At 40.3% G+C, this 16,063-nt stretch overlaps 1 protein-coding gene across 1 annotated transcript; it reads right to left on the reverse strand.

The window, feature by feature from the left end:
• Nucleotides 1-1,954: 1,954 nt before the first annotated feature.
• On the reverse strand, nt 1,955-13,757 carry LOC135525968 (pre-mRNA-splicing factor syf2-like). The gene is made up of 7 exons (XM_064953954.1): nt 13,693-13,757; nt 13,204-13,299; nt 9,663-9,788; nt 8,768-8,885; nt 6,536-6,626; nt 5,943-6,041; nt 1,955-2,462 (listed from the first exon to the last, which is right to left on the reverse strand). Exons 1-7 carry the CDS (start codon nt 13,708-13,710, stop codon nt 2,297-2,299), a joined length of 714 nt encoding a protein of 237 aa, XP_064810026.1. The 5' UTR covers nt 13,711-13,757; the 3' UTR covers nt 1,955-2,296.
• Nucleotides 13,758-16,063: the final 2,306 nt, after the last annotated feature.

The following is a 16,063-nucleotide window of genomic DNA, read 5'->3' on the forward strand; positions in this document are numbered from 1 at the left end:
TTGTAGTCAGATACTGATACTGATACTCAGTAAGCCTATTATTATGACAAGATCTTGGCGTATGTGTAAAATTAACTTATTAATTTACCATCAACTGTGATTTTCAAAGTTTATCAATAAATGGGGGAGTAATACATTAATCCACATTAATCCACAATCCCATGGCTTGAGGTTTAAATCTGATATTCCCATGTCATGCCACACAAAGATTCCACACTTGAATAGAGTACATCCTTAGCAACAGTCTTCCTGTCTCTATGAAATGCAAGTATGATCACATTCACCGCACCTTCGATGTCAATATCAATGGCACTGAGAATTGTCGCAAACAGATGGAGAGGAGGAAAGGCAGGTCTGCTTTGTCATCCTTGTGTGTCTAGAAGATTCATCACACAATGATTTTCTTATATCATTACTTTTATAAGCATTCATTTCTGCATCACTAGCAAGTACTCAGACAGGAGTAATGTAATCAGTCACACCTCAGGACAACTGTTCTCCCTCCTGTCTTCTTACATGACAGAGTATTTTTCTCTCTCCTCTGCTTGTATGATCTGGCCACAAGGGAGCTGCACTCTCTAAATCAGGAACATTCTGGCAATAACACAAGAGTCTTGACACATCTTTAGGAGAGAAAAAAACCTAGTGTTTACAGAGGGCATAAAGGATTCCATTGTGTGTGGAACACAGAATGCCTTTTCAGTTTGGCCTGAGAAAAATGCTACAAGTCATCCCTCGCAGGCAAACTTTATTTGATGTTTAATTTATCCTAATACCAGGGATACCAAGCATCTATTTGGGTGAATCACATGAATTAGATTGTCATTAACAATTGAGTTATCGCTGTGAAACAGGTTTCCAATTTATACACGCTCTCATCTAATTCATCTCCAAAGAGAATAATTTCCAACAACAGCCATTTGGCTAACCTGTCACACTCTCTTCTCATTGTACTGAGGGAAAAGTTATTTAATGTGGTCTCTCTGATGAAGACATGAAACGGTAGCACTGTTGGTCAACGCCTACCCATCAGGCACATGATTGTGGATACTCCCAACAGGGAGAGGAAATATCTATACATTAATGTTGTTGCCCATTTAGGAACACTAAAGATACCTGCCAAAGTTGTCCCTCCACGAAGCAAAATGTCAAAGCACCATCATCATCATATAATCTAAACTAATCGTTAATGTTTTGTAGTGTTTCTTTCCTTTACATCATCTTCAGCCAATATCATCAGGCTGATCAGCCAATCCAAAAGAAACAACCCTCACCTTAGAGCCAAACCAGACTGGGTCCCTACAACTCTACAAAGGAGAGAAATGTCAAAGATGTGATTTGTATACCCCCCCTCCCCACACACACACCATCCTCATCTACCAGGAAATCATAAACAACTTGTCACTATTTTCTTGCATGCTAGCCTTTGCAACCCCCATTCCCCATCTTATTTACATACCCCATGAGGCTCATTCAGAACACATTCATTAATGCAGATGAAACATTACTCAATGTCTGATTCAAATTAGGAGGATCAAATCCCTTTCAATATGTTTGTAGGACCCCCACATCGTGTTTTCTATTAACCCATAGAGGGCACATTGATTCAGAATATGGGAGAAAATTAAATCAGGGGATGGGTGAGGATAGCATGGGAATCTGTTTAAGGTCTTTGATCTCATCTTAGGTCACAAGCCTCTCCTAGCTCATATCATTCTGCTTGGGGGCAGTCGGCTTAACAGAGATGTGGTCGATAACGATTAAATTGAATTGCTTAATTGTTTATCTCCTCATGCACTTACTAACACATTCTTCTGCTGGCATAACAAACACTATAGCCTTAAGGAGAATAATAGTGTTCTATTCTCACGCTCATGACAAGCCCCCTCCAGCCAGCCCAGACCGCACGCAACAAACCAAGGCCAACACTTACACATCTGCTAGATAACAAAAAAACATTTAAGATGTTTTATTTAAAGAAAATGCATGGTCATACATCCGATACAAACACTGACAGAAAGGCAGGAATAGCATTATAAGATCATTCAGGTTGCACTTAACCATTCCCACTAAGCAACAGTATTATAGTAACAATACAGAAACACAGATTTAAACATAAAATGCCTCTAAAGAAATGTCAGCGTCAAAATACAAACTTGATCCTAGAGACGTAAGCATAGGGACAACAATTTGGGTTTCTACGTACATGACCAGTCCTGTAACCAGTGAGTAATTTTGGGCTTCTGTTACAACAAAGCAGAGGAAATGGAAGTGTCCATTACAATGACCAGTCCAGTTAGACTGCTGTGCCTCTCTCCAGATTCTGCTTGATCTCAGCTGTGTATTTGCCATAGAACCGCTCTGCCTTCTTGTTGAACTTGGCGTTCCTCTCGTTGATGTAGTCAATGTCTGCGTCATCGTTGTAGGCCCTACGCCGGCTGTATTTGGCCCGCTTCTCGATCCTGTGAAGAACAGCAAAGGATCCGTGTCAAGAGACGAAAAGGACAACAACTTACAAACCAAAAGGACAATCATAGTAGAAAAACCTCATTCAGTTACTTAAAATCCAATCTCTCCAGAATGACTCACCATCACACAAAAGCAACAATACCTAAACAAAGACGGTACACGTTCATATGCCAAAGCACCAATGAACAACCTTACTCGTCTACTCGAACACACAGGCACATACAGAGTCAATTCGCTAACTCACAGCCTTTAGTTAGTGTCTTCTAAGCAGAGATGTGAGTCATGCCCTGGCAGCCCAGTCTCATCTCTCACAGGAGCATCACTAACACAAGGCCACCCTAAATATAGCTGGGTGCTGAGAGAGGAGAGAATGAAGTCTAATGTAACCCAGGGACACTAGGGCAAGGAATATGCTGGTCAAGTGTGTGGGACTTGAGCCCAGAGGTTAAAGTAACAAAACCAAAAAAATAATAACTGAAACTTAAGTCAATTTCAGATTGACTGGGGCCTCTCATTTCATGTCAGAAAGTAATGACCATTATGCTTTTAGGGAAAGAGGATAATTTTGTACAGTACGACTTCGACCAGTTAAAACATATTGGAACAGGCATATAGCCAATAAGCATCATCACCTGTATCCCGACTGATGCAGTATAGTGGCTATAAAATGTACATAGGGGTTTGTCCATCTGAAGTTATCACATTGCAGTGGTGTGAAGTACTACTTAAGTAGTTTTTTGGGGTATCTGTACTATTTATATTTTTGACAACTTTTACTTCACTACATTCCAAAAGAAAACAATGTACTTTAACTTCATACATTTTCTGACACCCAAAAGTACATTTTGAATGCTTAGCAGGACAGGATAAAGGTCAAATTATTGCACTTATCAAGAGAACATCCCTGGTCATCCCTACTGCCTCTGGTCTAATGGACTCACTAAAACAGAACATCCCTGGTCATCCCTACTGCCTCTGGTCTAACGGACTCACTAAACAGAACATCCCTGGTCATCCCTACTGCCTCGGATCTGGCAGACTCACTAAACACACATGCTTTGTTTGTAAATTATGTCTGAGTGTTGGAGTGTGCGTAATATAGGGAGAATTATATTATTAGGGAATTTTTTATTATTTATACTTTTACTTTCAATACTTAAGTATATTTTAGTAATCACATTAACTTTTGATACTTAAGTATATTTCAAACCAAATACTTTTACTCAAGTAGTATTTTACTGGGTGACTTTCACTTGAGTCATTTTCTATACTGTCACTCAAGTATGAGAATTGGGTACCTTCTCCCACCGCTGCCACATTGGACATAACATTCTGATTATTATGAATAATTATTTTATTGACCTTATAAGATGCCATTGCCCCTGTAAGAGCTCTGCTGCACAGCTGCACCTAAACCATGCTTGAAACTCGGGTAGTAACTGCATTTGTAAAAAAAAAAAAAAAAAAAAAAAAAAAAAAAAAAAAAAAAAAAAGCTTCTCGCGCAATAGACGGAGTAGATGACAACGCACGCTTTCAATGGGGCAGAAGGCCGTGTGGCCAGATAGCTAGCAACAATGACAAGACACTGCCATCTGGGGAATCGTAGGTGGCTCGTTCCAGCTAGTTTTATATTTTTCTTGATACCATGTCTTGTTTTGAGGTGTTTTGACTGATGTCATGTCTGTGCTAAAATGGTTCAAATTCACAAGCTAAACAACAACTGTTACAATGTAGTTTGGAGACAAAAAGTGCTCATTGTGCAAATGTATTTATGTTTTCAATAAATATGTCAACAATTCAAGCCAACCCCATCTGTTTTTCCCCAGAGTTGCACACGCGTCAGTTTTGTTGCTAAACCAACCAGTCTATCGAAAGAGTAAAGAAATAAAACTGGGAACCCCCCTCTTTTAACAAAAGCCAAAACTGCTTTCAAAAGTGTTTTGCTGTAATTGCATTAAGAATAGTTGTACATTGACTGCTTGTCAGAAAACATTTTCCTCCCTATGGCTCTTCGCAACTTCAATGCGCCTCGAAAGGAATATTTATCTCATATAGAACACGCAACAAGCCGACTAGGTAAATAGGTCAACTATTCTACTATGGGGTTGTTTGATTTTGTTTTGATAACATTACAGGGCAAAAACAGTAGCACTGGAGAGTTCCATCCTGAGTGATAGAGGCTTTGAATGACTTTGCCAGCAGTTACAGTAGTAGACTAGACACCGCCGTTTAAGTTGGGCTCTGTGGTGGTGCATCTGAACATCGGAGTGTCTGCAACAATCATGCATGTCAGTTCAGCAGACATATTTTGTAGAACAGAAATGCTTCTGTATTAGGCTGGGTCATTTCTAATGCGATTACTGCTTTTTGAGGTCGGTTCGATTTTTTTTTTTTTAAAGGAATCACAGTTTTCGATAAAACAGAAGTCCCATGATGGTAGTGACTGCCCATTAATGCTCGTCACTTATTAACCATCATTTATTCACATGGCTTTATTATTTATCATCTCTATAGAGCTGCTGCCTATTCTGTCTGACAAAAATCACTATTTTAGTAGTTCTTCAAAGTAAACAACGCATACTTTTGACTGCTGAATAACAACTATCAATCGCTTAGATCATGTATTCTCTCATTCTCAGACTACTTGTCTAAGCCCCACAGACCCGGACAAGTTTAAGCGGGTGCGCAATGAATTATGGTCATTGTTGTTAACTACCACGTTTACTGCGCTAAACTATGTAGAATATTGGCCTTTTGGAAACTACAGCTCCCTACTCCATTTCAGTTGATTGCAATCAGTTGTACAACTGACTAGGTATCCCCCTTTCCCTTACATCGCACAGTTCAGGTTTGTTTCATCTCTACAGAAACTGCACATCGAGCACTCAGAAAAAAAAAAGCGAATTAAATGGTATTCCATTTTCTTTACCGACACCGGACAATTTGTTGTTTAAAAAATTGAAAATAACTACCATTTTGGTTCATCGCTCAGCACTAGTCATTTCCAAACTATGACAGAAATCCATTGCATTGACGGAGAACTTTAACCCCTGTGACCTTAGCTGGTATGGAAGGTCCAGTGTGCAGCTTGACCGGTCTATTCCATGGCCATTCTTTCAAAAGGCACGCCATGCATTATTGAATTGGGCCAATGCATTCTTCTGACAGCCTATCCAACTGAAAATCAGAGACGAGAGCTCATTAACTAGGACACACTCCCAGTCCCCCACTAAGATAGAAAGTGAGAGAGACAAGAGTTTTCCAGCACCTTTCCAGCAGGAGATACCGTAAGAGCCCTATCCGCCAGCCCCATCAGGATTAACACTGGGGCTCATTCAGTAGGTATTAGATATGCCGCAGGTTTCATGGTCTGCCTGCCCTATTCACGAAGGGCTCTCATTCTTGTTTTGGACTCCAGTGCGTTGAATGCAAGGTCAGAAGGGGATAGGATCTCAGTCTCTGTTACGCTTACTGTTTCTCCACATCCTCCACCATGCGGTCGATGCCCTCCTTGGAAGGGACGTGGGTCCCATGGATCAGACTGTTGGATGTGGGGTGGAAATCCTCGCCGCTGTGAGACAGAACAGGAGAGTCAGTTAACATAATAGGCATTATAATGATCCTCCTCACTCCAAACTGAATACCAGTCATCTCTATGACTGGGAACATTATGCTGTTGTGTACTTCACCCTTCACAGCTCCACATGTGGCAGCCATTAAGGGGAAAAACCTGTGGGTACTGAACTCATCTTTGGCTGATCAAGAAAGCCCACCATAACTATAACCATACCATTCCTCTCGAGTGTTTGCCTCACATTGACGCTTTCAAGACATGAAATGACTGAGTCTGTGGCTATGTCAAAACGAACCCAGGAGCAGGAGAGGGGCACGCTGATCTGTGAAGACTGTGATGGCAGCATCGATTATCTAAAATAACTGAAAACTTAAGGCTGGCGGGGGAAAAAAATGTCATGCTACTCATTTTATGGGGGAAATTCGGTCTTCTCTGAAACACTCAGTAATGGAAAAGGAAGAGAGGCGTTTTATGAGGAGGCTCCAACTCACCACTGCTCTCGCTGCCTCTCGTAGCCGTCCATGTCTGGTTTGATCTGCTTGGTGAGGCGCTGGTACTGTCGCAGCTGGGCCTCTGCGTAACCTGCGGGCCAATGGCAGCAAACAAGAGGGGTTATAATTACCGGAACTAACTTCAAGCAGGCGCAAATCCCTGCGACAAAACCTGCGTCTGGTTAAGGGAGATGAGGCCCTTTCAAGCCCCTCTGGTGATAATTCTCTCCCCAGAGGTTTAATTCAGAGATGTTTTGATGCAACAGATGGCAGCCATATTTGGGGAACGCAGCGATCCTTTTTGGCAAATTAAATTGGAGGCAGTTAAAAATTATTTATCCCAAGGGGTCTTTACACGCACCCAGAATTCCTCTTACAGGGCTGCACTGCGGTGGAGTGACTGTACCACGTCCAGTAGCCCTATCCCGCAATCTCATTTCTGCTGCCTTAACTTCTTTGATATAGGGGGCGCTCTTTTAATTTTTGGATTAAAAAAACGTTCCCGTTTTAATCAAGATATTTTGTCACGAAAAGATGCTCGACTATGCATATAATTGACAGCTTTGGAAAGAAAACACTGACGTTTCCAAAACTGCAAAGATATTATCTGTGAGTGCCACAGAACTGATGCTACAGGCGAAACCAAGATGAAATTTCAAACAGGAAATGGCCCAGATTCTGAAGGTGCTGTGTTCCAATGTCTCCTTATATGGCTGTGAATGCGCCAGGAATGAGCCTACACTTTCTTTCGTTTCCCCAAGGTGTCTGCAGCATTGTGACGTATTTGTAGGTATATCATTGGAAGATTGACCATAAGAGACTACATTTACCAGGTGCCCGCTTGGTGTCCGCCGTCGAAATTATTGCGTAATCTCCAGCTGCGTGCATTTCTCCATTTTCTTCAGAGGAGAAACACAACTGCCACGAATGATTTATCATCGAATAGATATGTGAAAAACACCTTGAGGATTGATTCTAAACAACGTTTGCCATGTTTCTGTCGATATTATGGAGTTAATTTGGAAAAAAGTTTGACGTTGTTATGACTGAATTCACATTTTTTTTTTCTTAGCCAAACGTGAACAAAACGGAGCGATTTCTCCTACACAAATAATCTTTTTGGAAAAACTGAACATTTGCTATCTAACAGAGTCTCCTCATTGAAAACATCCAAAGTTCTTCAAAGGTAAATTATTTTATTTGAATGCTATTCTTGTTTTTGTGAAAATGTTGCCTGCTGAATGCTAGGCTAATGCTATGCTAGCTATCAATACCTCTTACACAAATGCTTGTGTAGCGATGGTTGAAAAGCATATTTTGAAAATCTGAGATGAGAGTGTTGTTAACAAAAGGCTAAGCTTGTGAGTGAATATATTTCTTTCATTTCATTTGCAATTTTCATGGTTAACGTTGCGTTATGCTAATGAGCTTGAGGCTATGATTACGCTCCCGGATACGGGATTGCTCGACGCTAGAGGTTAAAGGCTGGTCTTTGTGGAGCTGAGGTCTTTACAAACAACAAGGCTCTACAGAACAACATTAAAAAGTCACTCTTTCCCACTTGCTTCCCCAGGAGTAACTCTTATTTTAGGTGATAGCTTGATTAAAAATAAAAAAAATAAAAAAAACAGATTGAGGATGTATAGCACAACATACTGGTAAGTGTTCTCCAAGCACGCGATTGAATGGCCCTCAAAACATCTGTGTCATTGTGTTGTGTGACAAAACTGCACATTTTAAAGTGGCCTGTTATTGTCCCCTTTTAAGGTGCAGCTGTGTAATGATCATGATGTTTAATCAGCATCTTGATATGCCACACCTGTCAGGTGGTTGGATTATCTTGGCAAAGGACAAAAACTCACTAACAGTGAAGTAAACAAATATGTGCTCAACATTTTTGAGAAATAAGCTTTTTATGCGTATGGAAAATGTCTGCAATTTTTTTTTTGCTCATGAAACCAACACTTGTTGTCAACACAGTTGACCTTACATTACGTTTATATTTTTGTTCAGTATTATATATATATATTTTTGTTCAGTATTATATATTTTTGTTCAGTATTATATATTTTTGTTCAGTATTATATATTTTTGTTCAGTATTATTTATATATATATATATATATATATATAATAGCCTATAACTAGGGACCAGAGTTTTTCTTGTTCAGGAAAAGTGACCAGCTGAGGGATGGAAGTCCTGTTCGCTCAGTAAAGGAGTCCCATCACTCACCTGAGAATCCTGGGTCAGGGTTCTTCTTCTTCTTCTTTCTCTCCCACCGCTCAGCATCCTCAGCACTGATCTCTAGCAGTTTCACCCTGTCATAGTCCTCCCCTTTGGCCGCACACTCCTGAAATCACACAGAAACACACCAAGTCACTAAACAGCAGAGTACATACAATTACTAGATAAACTTAGAACATGACTAATCTATTATCCTAAGGTACATCATTTGCAGCTGACTTGACATTTTTGACCAGCCAACAAAAAAACATCTTACACGTGACTGTTCATCCAACAAGCAGTGTCTGATAATTATTTCACCTTAGCTCTGCCACTGTATATAGTCATTACTACATTAACAATATTACATTGTGTCATAAAAATCAAAAATCTCCCCGCAAGATAAAACACGCATCTTCAATTCACAGGTAGAATCGGGAAGTTTCAACTTCCCGTGTATTTGTCTGCTCATAGTGAACCACATGGTCCAGCATTCATAGTGAATGCACAATGGGGCCAGAGCAGTCAGCTCCGCCTCACACCGAGCTGTAGTCTTTTAGAAGCTGGAAATAAATGTGTCACCTTGTATATCTAGTAATGAATCTGCCGATCAGAACGTCGCTGAAAGACATCCCATGGCTCTATCGAACAAGGACAACCATATCTACATGCAGACAAACGTATAGTATGATTGGTATAACAGAGGCTTCACGAAATGCCACAAAGCAGGACTACATTCATTCGGCGCGCAAATCCCAGACCTGCCTTCTTTGTGGCCAATTGTGTGTGAAACTTCACAGATCTCGAAATGCCTCAGACACGATCAAAACAAACCCAAAAATCAACCTCTGTGATATTTCCCTTTATGCATAGCAGTCAACTATCTATGTTGATAAAGAGCTACCTTTTTCTTTTCATCGGTCATGAGTTCCCACTCCAGACGGGCTTTCTTAGCCTCCCAGTTAGTTGGCAGCTTCAGCCTCTTGTCCTCCTCCACAACCTCCTTGTGATTGAGCTTGCGTGCTTCATTCTGAAACAGATACCACAAAATACATCAATTCCAGAACTTGAAAACAAAGAACACAGATCCAAGCTGTACCATATAAACTCAAGCTACTTGTGAGCTCAAATGAGGGTAGGCTACTAAGATGTTACTAACCCATTCATGAACGCTAACTACATTTAGTATCCATTGACAATAGTATGTTCTGGCCGGGGAAGTTGTGATGAGCACCGATGCCCGTTCTGAACATTCAAACTCATTGCTTGCGGTACGGTTTTGGAATGTTGACGAGCTCAGGGCGAGGATTTCCTTCCAAAGAGACATCAGGGATTGTAATTTACTCTATACTATATTTCACGGAAGCATGGCTCTATTGGGATATACTTTGGGTCCGTACAGCCAGTTGGGTTCTCAGTTCATTGCGCAGACAGGAATAAATATATCTCTGGGAAGAAGGGCGGGGGTGTATGTTTCATGATTAACTACTCATGATGTGATTGTGATAACATACAGAAACGCAAGTCTTTTTGTTCACCCGACCTAGAATACCTCAATCAAATGCCGACCGTATTACCTCCAAGGGTTAATTCTCTTCAGTTAGTCACAGCCGTGTATATCATCCCCCCCCCCCAAGTAAAGAGGTTGACCAATTATGATTTTTCAATGCCGATACCGATTAATATATAAAAAGTATTTAGTCAGCCACCAATTGTGCAAGTTCTCCCCCTTAAAAAGATGAGGCCTGTAATTTTCATCATAGGTACACTTAAACTATGTCAGACAAAATGCAAAACAAAATCCAGAAAATCACACTGTAGGATTTTTTTATGAATTTATTTGCAAATTATGGTGGAAAATAAGTATTTGGTCACCTACAAACAAGATTTCTGGCCCTCACAGACCTGTAACTTATTTAAGAGTCTCCTCTGTCCTCCACTCGTTACCTGTATTAATTGCACCTGTTTTAACTTGTTATCAGTATAAAAGACACCTGTCCACAACCTCAAATAGTCCACTCAAACTCATGCTTTGGGTCACACCACTATGGCCAAGACCAAAGAGCTGTCACTATGGCCAAGACCAAAGAGCTGTCAAAGGACACCAGAAACAAAATTGTAGACCTGCACCAGGCTGAGAAGACTGAATCTGCAATAGGTAAGCAGCTTGGTTTAAAGAAATCAACTGTGGGAGCAATTATTAGGAAATGGAAGACATACAAGACCACTGATAATCTCCCTTGATCTGGGGCTCCACGCAAGATCTCACCCCGAGAGGTCAAAATGATCACAAGAACGGTGAGCAAAAATCCCACAACCACACGGGGGGACCTAGTGAATGACCTGCAGAGAGCTGGGACCAAAGTAACAAAGCCTACCATCAGTAACACACTACGCCGCCAAGGACTCAAATCCTGCAGTGCCAGACGTGTCCCCCTGTCTAAGCCAGTACATGTCCAGGCCCGTCTGAAGTTTGCTAGAGAGCATTTGGATGATCCAGAAGAAGATTTCATCTGACCATATGACAACCAAAATATAACTTTTTGGTAAAAACTCAACTCGTTGTGTTTGGAGGACAAAGAATGCTGAGTTGCATCCAAAGAACACCATACCTACTGTGAAGCATGGGGGTGGAAACATCATGCTTTGGGGCTGTTTTTCTGCAAAGGGACCAGGACGACTGATCCGTGTAAAGGAAAGAATGGGGCCATGTATCATGAGATTTAGTGAAAACCTCCTTCCATCAGCAAGGGCATTGAAGATGAAACGTGGCTGGGTCTTTCAGCATGACAATGATCCCAAGCAAGGAAGGAGTGGCTTCGTAAGAAGCATTTCAAGGTCCTGGAGTGGCCTAGCCAGTCTCCAGATCTCAACCCATAGAAAATCTTCGGAGGGAGTTAAAAGTCCGTGTTGCCCAGCAACAGCCACAAAACCTTGACTATCTCTCTATACCATTTGTATTTCATATACCTTTGACTATTGGATGTTCTTATAGGCACTTTAGTATTGCCAGCCTAATCTCAGGAGTTGATAGGCTCGAAGTCATAAACACCGCTGTGCTTCAAGCATTGCTAAGATCTGCTGGCAAATGCAGTAAAGTGCGGTTTGAATAAATGCTTACGAGCCTGCTGCTGCCTACCACCGCTCAGTCAGACTGCTCTATCAAATCATAGACTTAATTATAATCTAATAAACACACAGAAATACAAGCCTTTGGTCATTAATATGGTCAAATCCAGAAACTAGAATTTTGAAATCAAAACGTTTATTCTTTCAGTGAAATACAGAACCTTTCCGTATTTTATCGAACGGGTGGCAACCCTAAGTCTACATATTGCACAACCTTCAATGTTATGTCATAATTATGTAAAATTCTGGCAAATTAATTACTGTCTTGATAGGAAGAAAAGGTCTCCACAGTTCACAATGAGCCAGGCAGCCCAAACTGCTGCATATACCCTGACTCTGAAAAAACAATCAATCTTCACAAGATAAGTTTAATGTTAGCTAGCAACTTACATTGGCTCCTTGCAGCCACAAGGTCCTTTTGATGCTGCACTCCATAACAGGTGCCACGCAGTCTCCTCATGGACTGCAATGTAATCAGCCATAGTCGGCATCCAAAAAGGCTGATAACCGATTGTTATGAAAACTTGAAATCGCCCCTAATTAAAATTTGCCATGCCGATTAAAATCGGTCGACCTCTACCCTCAAGCTGATACCACCACGGCCCTCAAAGAACTTCACTGGACTTGATGCAAATAGGCAGTGGCTGGGACTGAGATGTCACAGGAAGACCAAAAAAGATCATCAAGGACAACAACCACCTGAGCCACTGCCTGTTCACCCCGCTATCATCCAGAATGCGAGGACAGTACAGGTACATCAAAGCTGGGACTGAGAGACTGAAAAACAGCTTATCTCAAGGCCATCAGACTGTTCAATAGCACATCAGAGGCAGCTGCCCTATATACATACTTTAAATCACTGGCCACTAATAATAAAACACTAGTCACTTGAATAATGTTTACATATTTTGCATATACCATCTTCTATTCTACTGTATCTTAGTCTATGCTGCTGACCAAATATTTATATATTCTTAATTAATTCCTTTACTTTAGATGTATGTATTGTTGTGGAATTGTTAGATATTACCTGTTAGATATTACTGCACTGTTGGAGCTAGAAACACAAGTTATTCCAGGTGTAGCAAAATACATCTGCTAAACAAGTGTATGTGACCAATAACATTTGATTTGCATAGATCCCCTTTGGCTTTTGCGTTGGACGGTAAGATTAATTAAATCAATATAGCCAGCTGCTGGCTTTTTGGATAGATTTTTGGTCTATAAGGAGAAACGTTAGGCTCCTTTAGTCCATTAAATGGGCCAAGACGTTACTAGAAGGTGTCTGAAATAGGAGAATCTTTGAACAAACTCACCCTTTTGAAATGCAGTTCCCGGAATTTTCGGAGTCTCTCCTCTCTCTTCTGAGATGCAGTACTTTCGGTCGGCTCATAACTGACCGAAGCAGATCCCTAATAAATCGCATAAACATTAGCTAGCTAACATAAGTACTAACTCGAATGTTGGAACCATGCTGTACAATGGCAAGACACAGCAAGGTAACGTTAGCTAAGTTATCATGCTAATCCATACCACAAACACATCAGTGGTTTAAAGCAAATCGAAAAACATCTAGCTAAGAGGTATAAAGGGAAGGGTCTGAAAAGCTAGCAAGTTAGCTAGCTACGGCTGTTAGCGCTAGCCATGAGACTGTAAACAGACATTAGAAGTACTGATATGGGTTCTCCACTGGGTACACTAATATTTCAAATGTCAGTTTGATTTTCAGTAACTGTATATCTTAGTCAAAACTAATGAACCCACCCTTTTTATTATTTCAGGTTATAATTCGTCAAAACACCAACCTCAGCGCAGGACGCCATCGTTGAGCTGGCAGTCAGGAAGTCTTCGCCCTGAATGTCGGATGTTACGCAATGAACAAAACAGGACCGTGATCATAGATATATTGTAAAATCAATCAAAGATCTCATATTATTTTGCTTATTTAGATTTATTTAATGAGATTCAAGGGGGGTCAATGGGCTACTATATTGTCATGGTGTCAATAACATATTCAGGAATTCATTGATAGGTAGATACAAAAATGTCAACATGTTTTCAAGTGATCCTTTCCCTCAATTGAATAGCCCACAACTTCAACCACAGATGTGCACATATTTTTTGATAGGTTTACTAATGAATTATTTCCGGTAAGATACTACCACTAACCTAAGCTTTTTTTTAAATGTTCTGTAAGAACTGAGGATCAAAGAACATTGACTCATTGGATATGTCAAGGAGACATGAACCAGAATCCGTACTAACAGGAGACGTTTGATATTGCGAATATCCTTTAAACCCACGAAGCAGACATTCAACTTTGTATTCACCAGCTTGTCAAGTTTAATCATGTCAAAATAAGTTTGCTACTCACAAAATATGGAGTTTAGATTAGCACCTATCGTCCTTTCCTGTCGTCACGTTACGGTCAGTAAGTACTTCCAAAAAAGGTCTAAATTAAATAGTTACATACAACCGGGAAAAAAATCCTCTTCGGCCTTGTCAATGTATTCAGCTATTGTAGACTTAAGACCTGTGCATGGCAGTAAGGTTAGTGCTATGCTATCCGGGATCATTGGAATGTGAGCTATTGGAAGTGCCGAATAGTCTTCTTTTTTTTCAGTTGATTGTACATTTTTATTTAGACTTTTTTTGTAAGTACATACCGGCCGTGACGGCAGTAAATGACGACAGATGCTAATCGAAACTCCATACTTGGAGAGTAAGGAACATATTTTGACATTAATTAAGCTTGAAAAGTTGGTGAACGGCAAGTTGAATAGCTGCTTCCTGGGCTCAAATGAGATTCCCCATATCAAAGTCTCATTTAAGGCCAGATTCTGGTTCAAGGGAGACATAGCCATTATGACAAAAACCTGTAAAATTATGAACAGATAGACAGCTATCTGATTATTAATCTGAGCCTAGAGGAAAGTCTTTGTCTTCAGGCCTAGAGGAAATCCAAAGTCATTCTACTACCCAAGAGTGGTAAACTGTTGGAAAAAGTTATGTTTGGCCAAATACAATGCTATTTTTCTAGAAACACATGAACAACTTACTTTCAGCATGCGTATAGAGAAGGGCACTCAACATGTACTGCACTGAGACAAATGTCTGATTATTGTTTGAAATAAATTCATAATTAGAAGATTGTGGGAGCTGTACTGTTAGATTTCAATGAAGCCTTTGAAATTATTGACCATAACCTGTTGTTGAGAACTTATGTGTTATGACTTTTCAACGTCTGTCATATCGTGAATTTGGAACTATCTATCGAAGGGTTTTCTTTAATGGAAGCTTCTCTAATATCAAACATGTAAAGTGTGGTGTACCGCAAGGCAGTTCTGTAGGCCCTCTACTCTTTTCTATTTTTACCAATGACCTGCCACTGGCATTAAACAAAGCATGTGTGTCCATGTATGCTGGATCTGGTAATGAGTGCTGTGGCTGTTGAACAAGTTGCGGAGACTAAATTACTTGGTGTTACCTTTGATTGTAAACTGTCATGGTCAAAACATATAGATTCAATGGTTGTACAGATGGGGAGAGATCTGTCCGTAGTTAAGAGTTGCTCTGCTTTTATGACACCACACTCCAGAAAGCAAGTCCTGCAGCCTCTAATTTTGTCTTGTCTTGAGCATTGTCTAACCGTGTGGTCAAGTGCTGCAAGGAAAGAACAGAGTGGCAGGTCTTGCTCTTTACTGTAATCAGAGGTCTAATATAAATACTATGCATGCCAGTCTCGCTTGGCTAATAGCTGAGGAAAAACTGACTGCATCACTTCTTATTTTTATAAAAAATATGAATGTGTTGAAAATTCCAAATTGTTTGCATAGTTAACTTACACAGAGCTTTGACACTCACACTTACCCCAACAGTCATGCCACCAGGGATCTTTTCACAGTCCCCAAATGCAGAACAAATTCAAGAAAGCGTACAGTATTATATAGAGCCATTATTGCATGGAACTCCTTTACATCTCATATTTCTCAAATGAACAGCAAACCTGGTTTCAAAAAACAGATTAAGCAACACCTCACAGTACAGCTCCTCTCCCCTATTTGACCTAGATAGTTTGTGTGTGTATTGATATGTAGGCTATGTGTGCCTTTTTAAAATGAATGTAGTTCAGTCCTTGTCTATTAATGTTCTGTATTATGTAATGTTTCATGTTTT

The sequence above is a fragment of the Oncorhynchus masou genome, chromosome 32, assembly GCF_036934945.1.
Source record: "Oncorhynchus masou masou isolate Uvic2021 chromosome 32, UVic_Omas_1.1, whole genome shotgun sequence".
Lineage (NCBI taxonomy): Eukaryota > Metazoa > Chordata > Actinopteri > Salmoniformes > Salmonidae > Oncorhynchus > Oncorhynchus masou.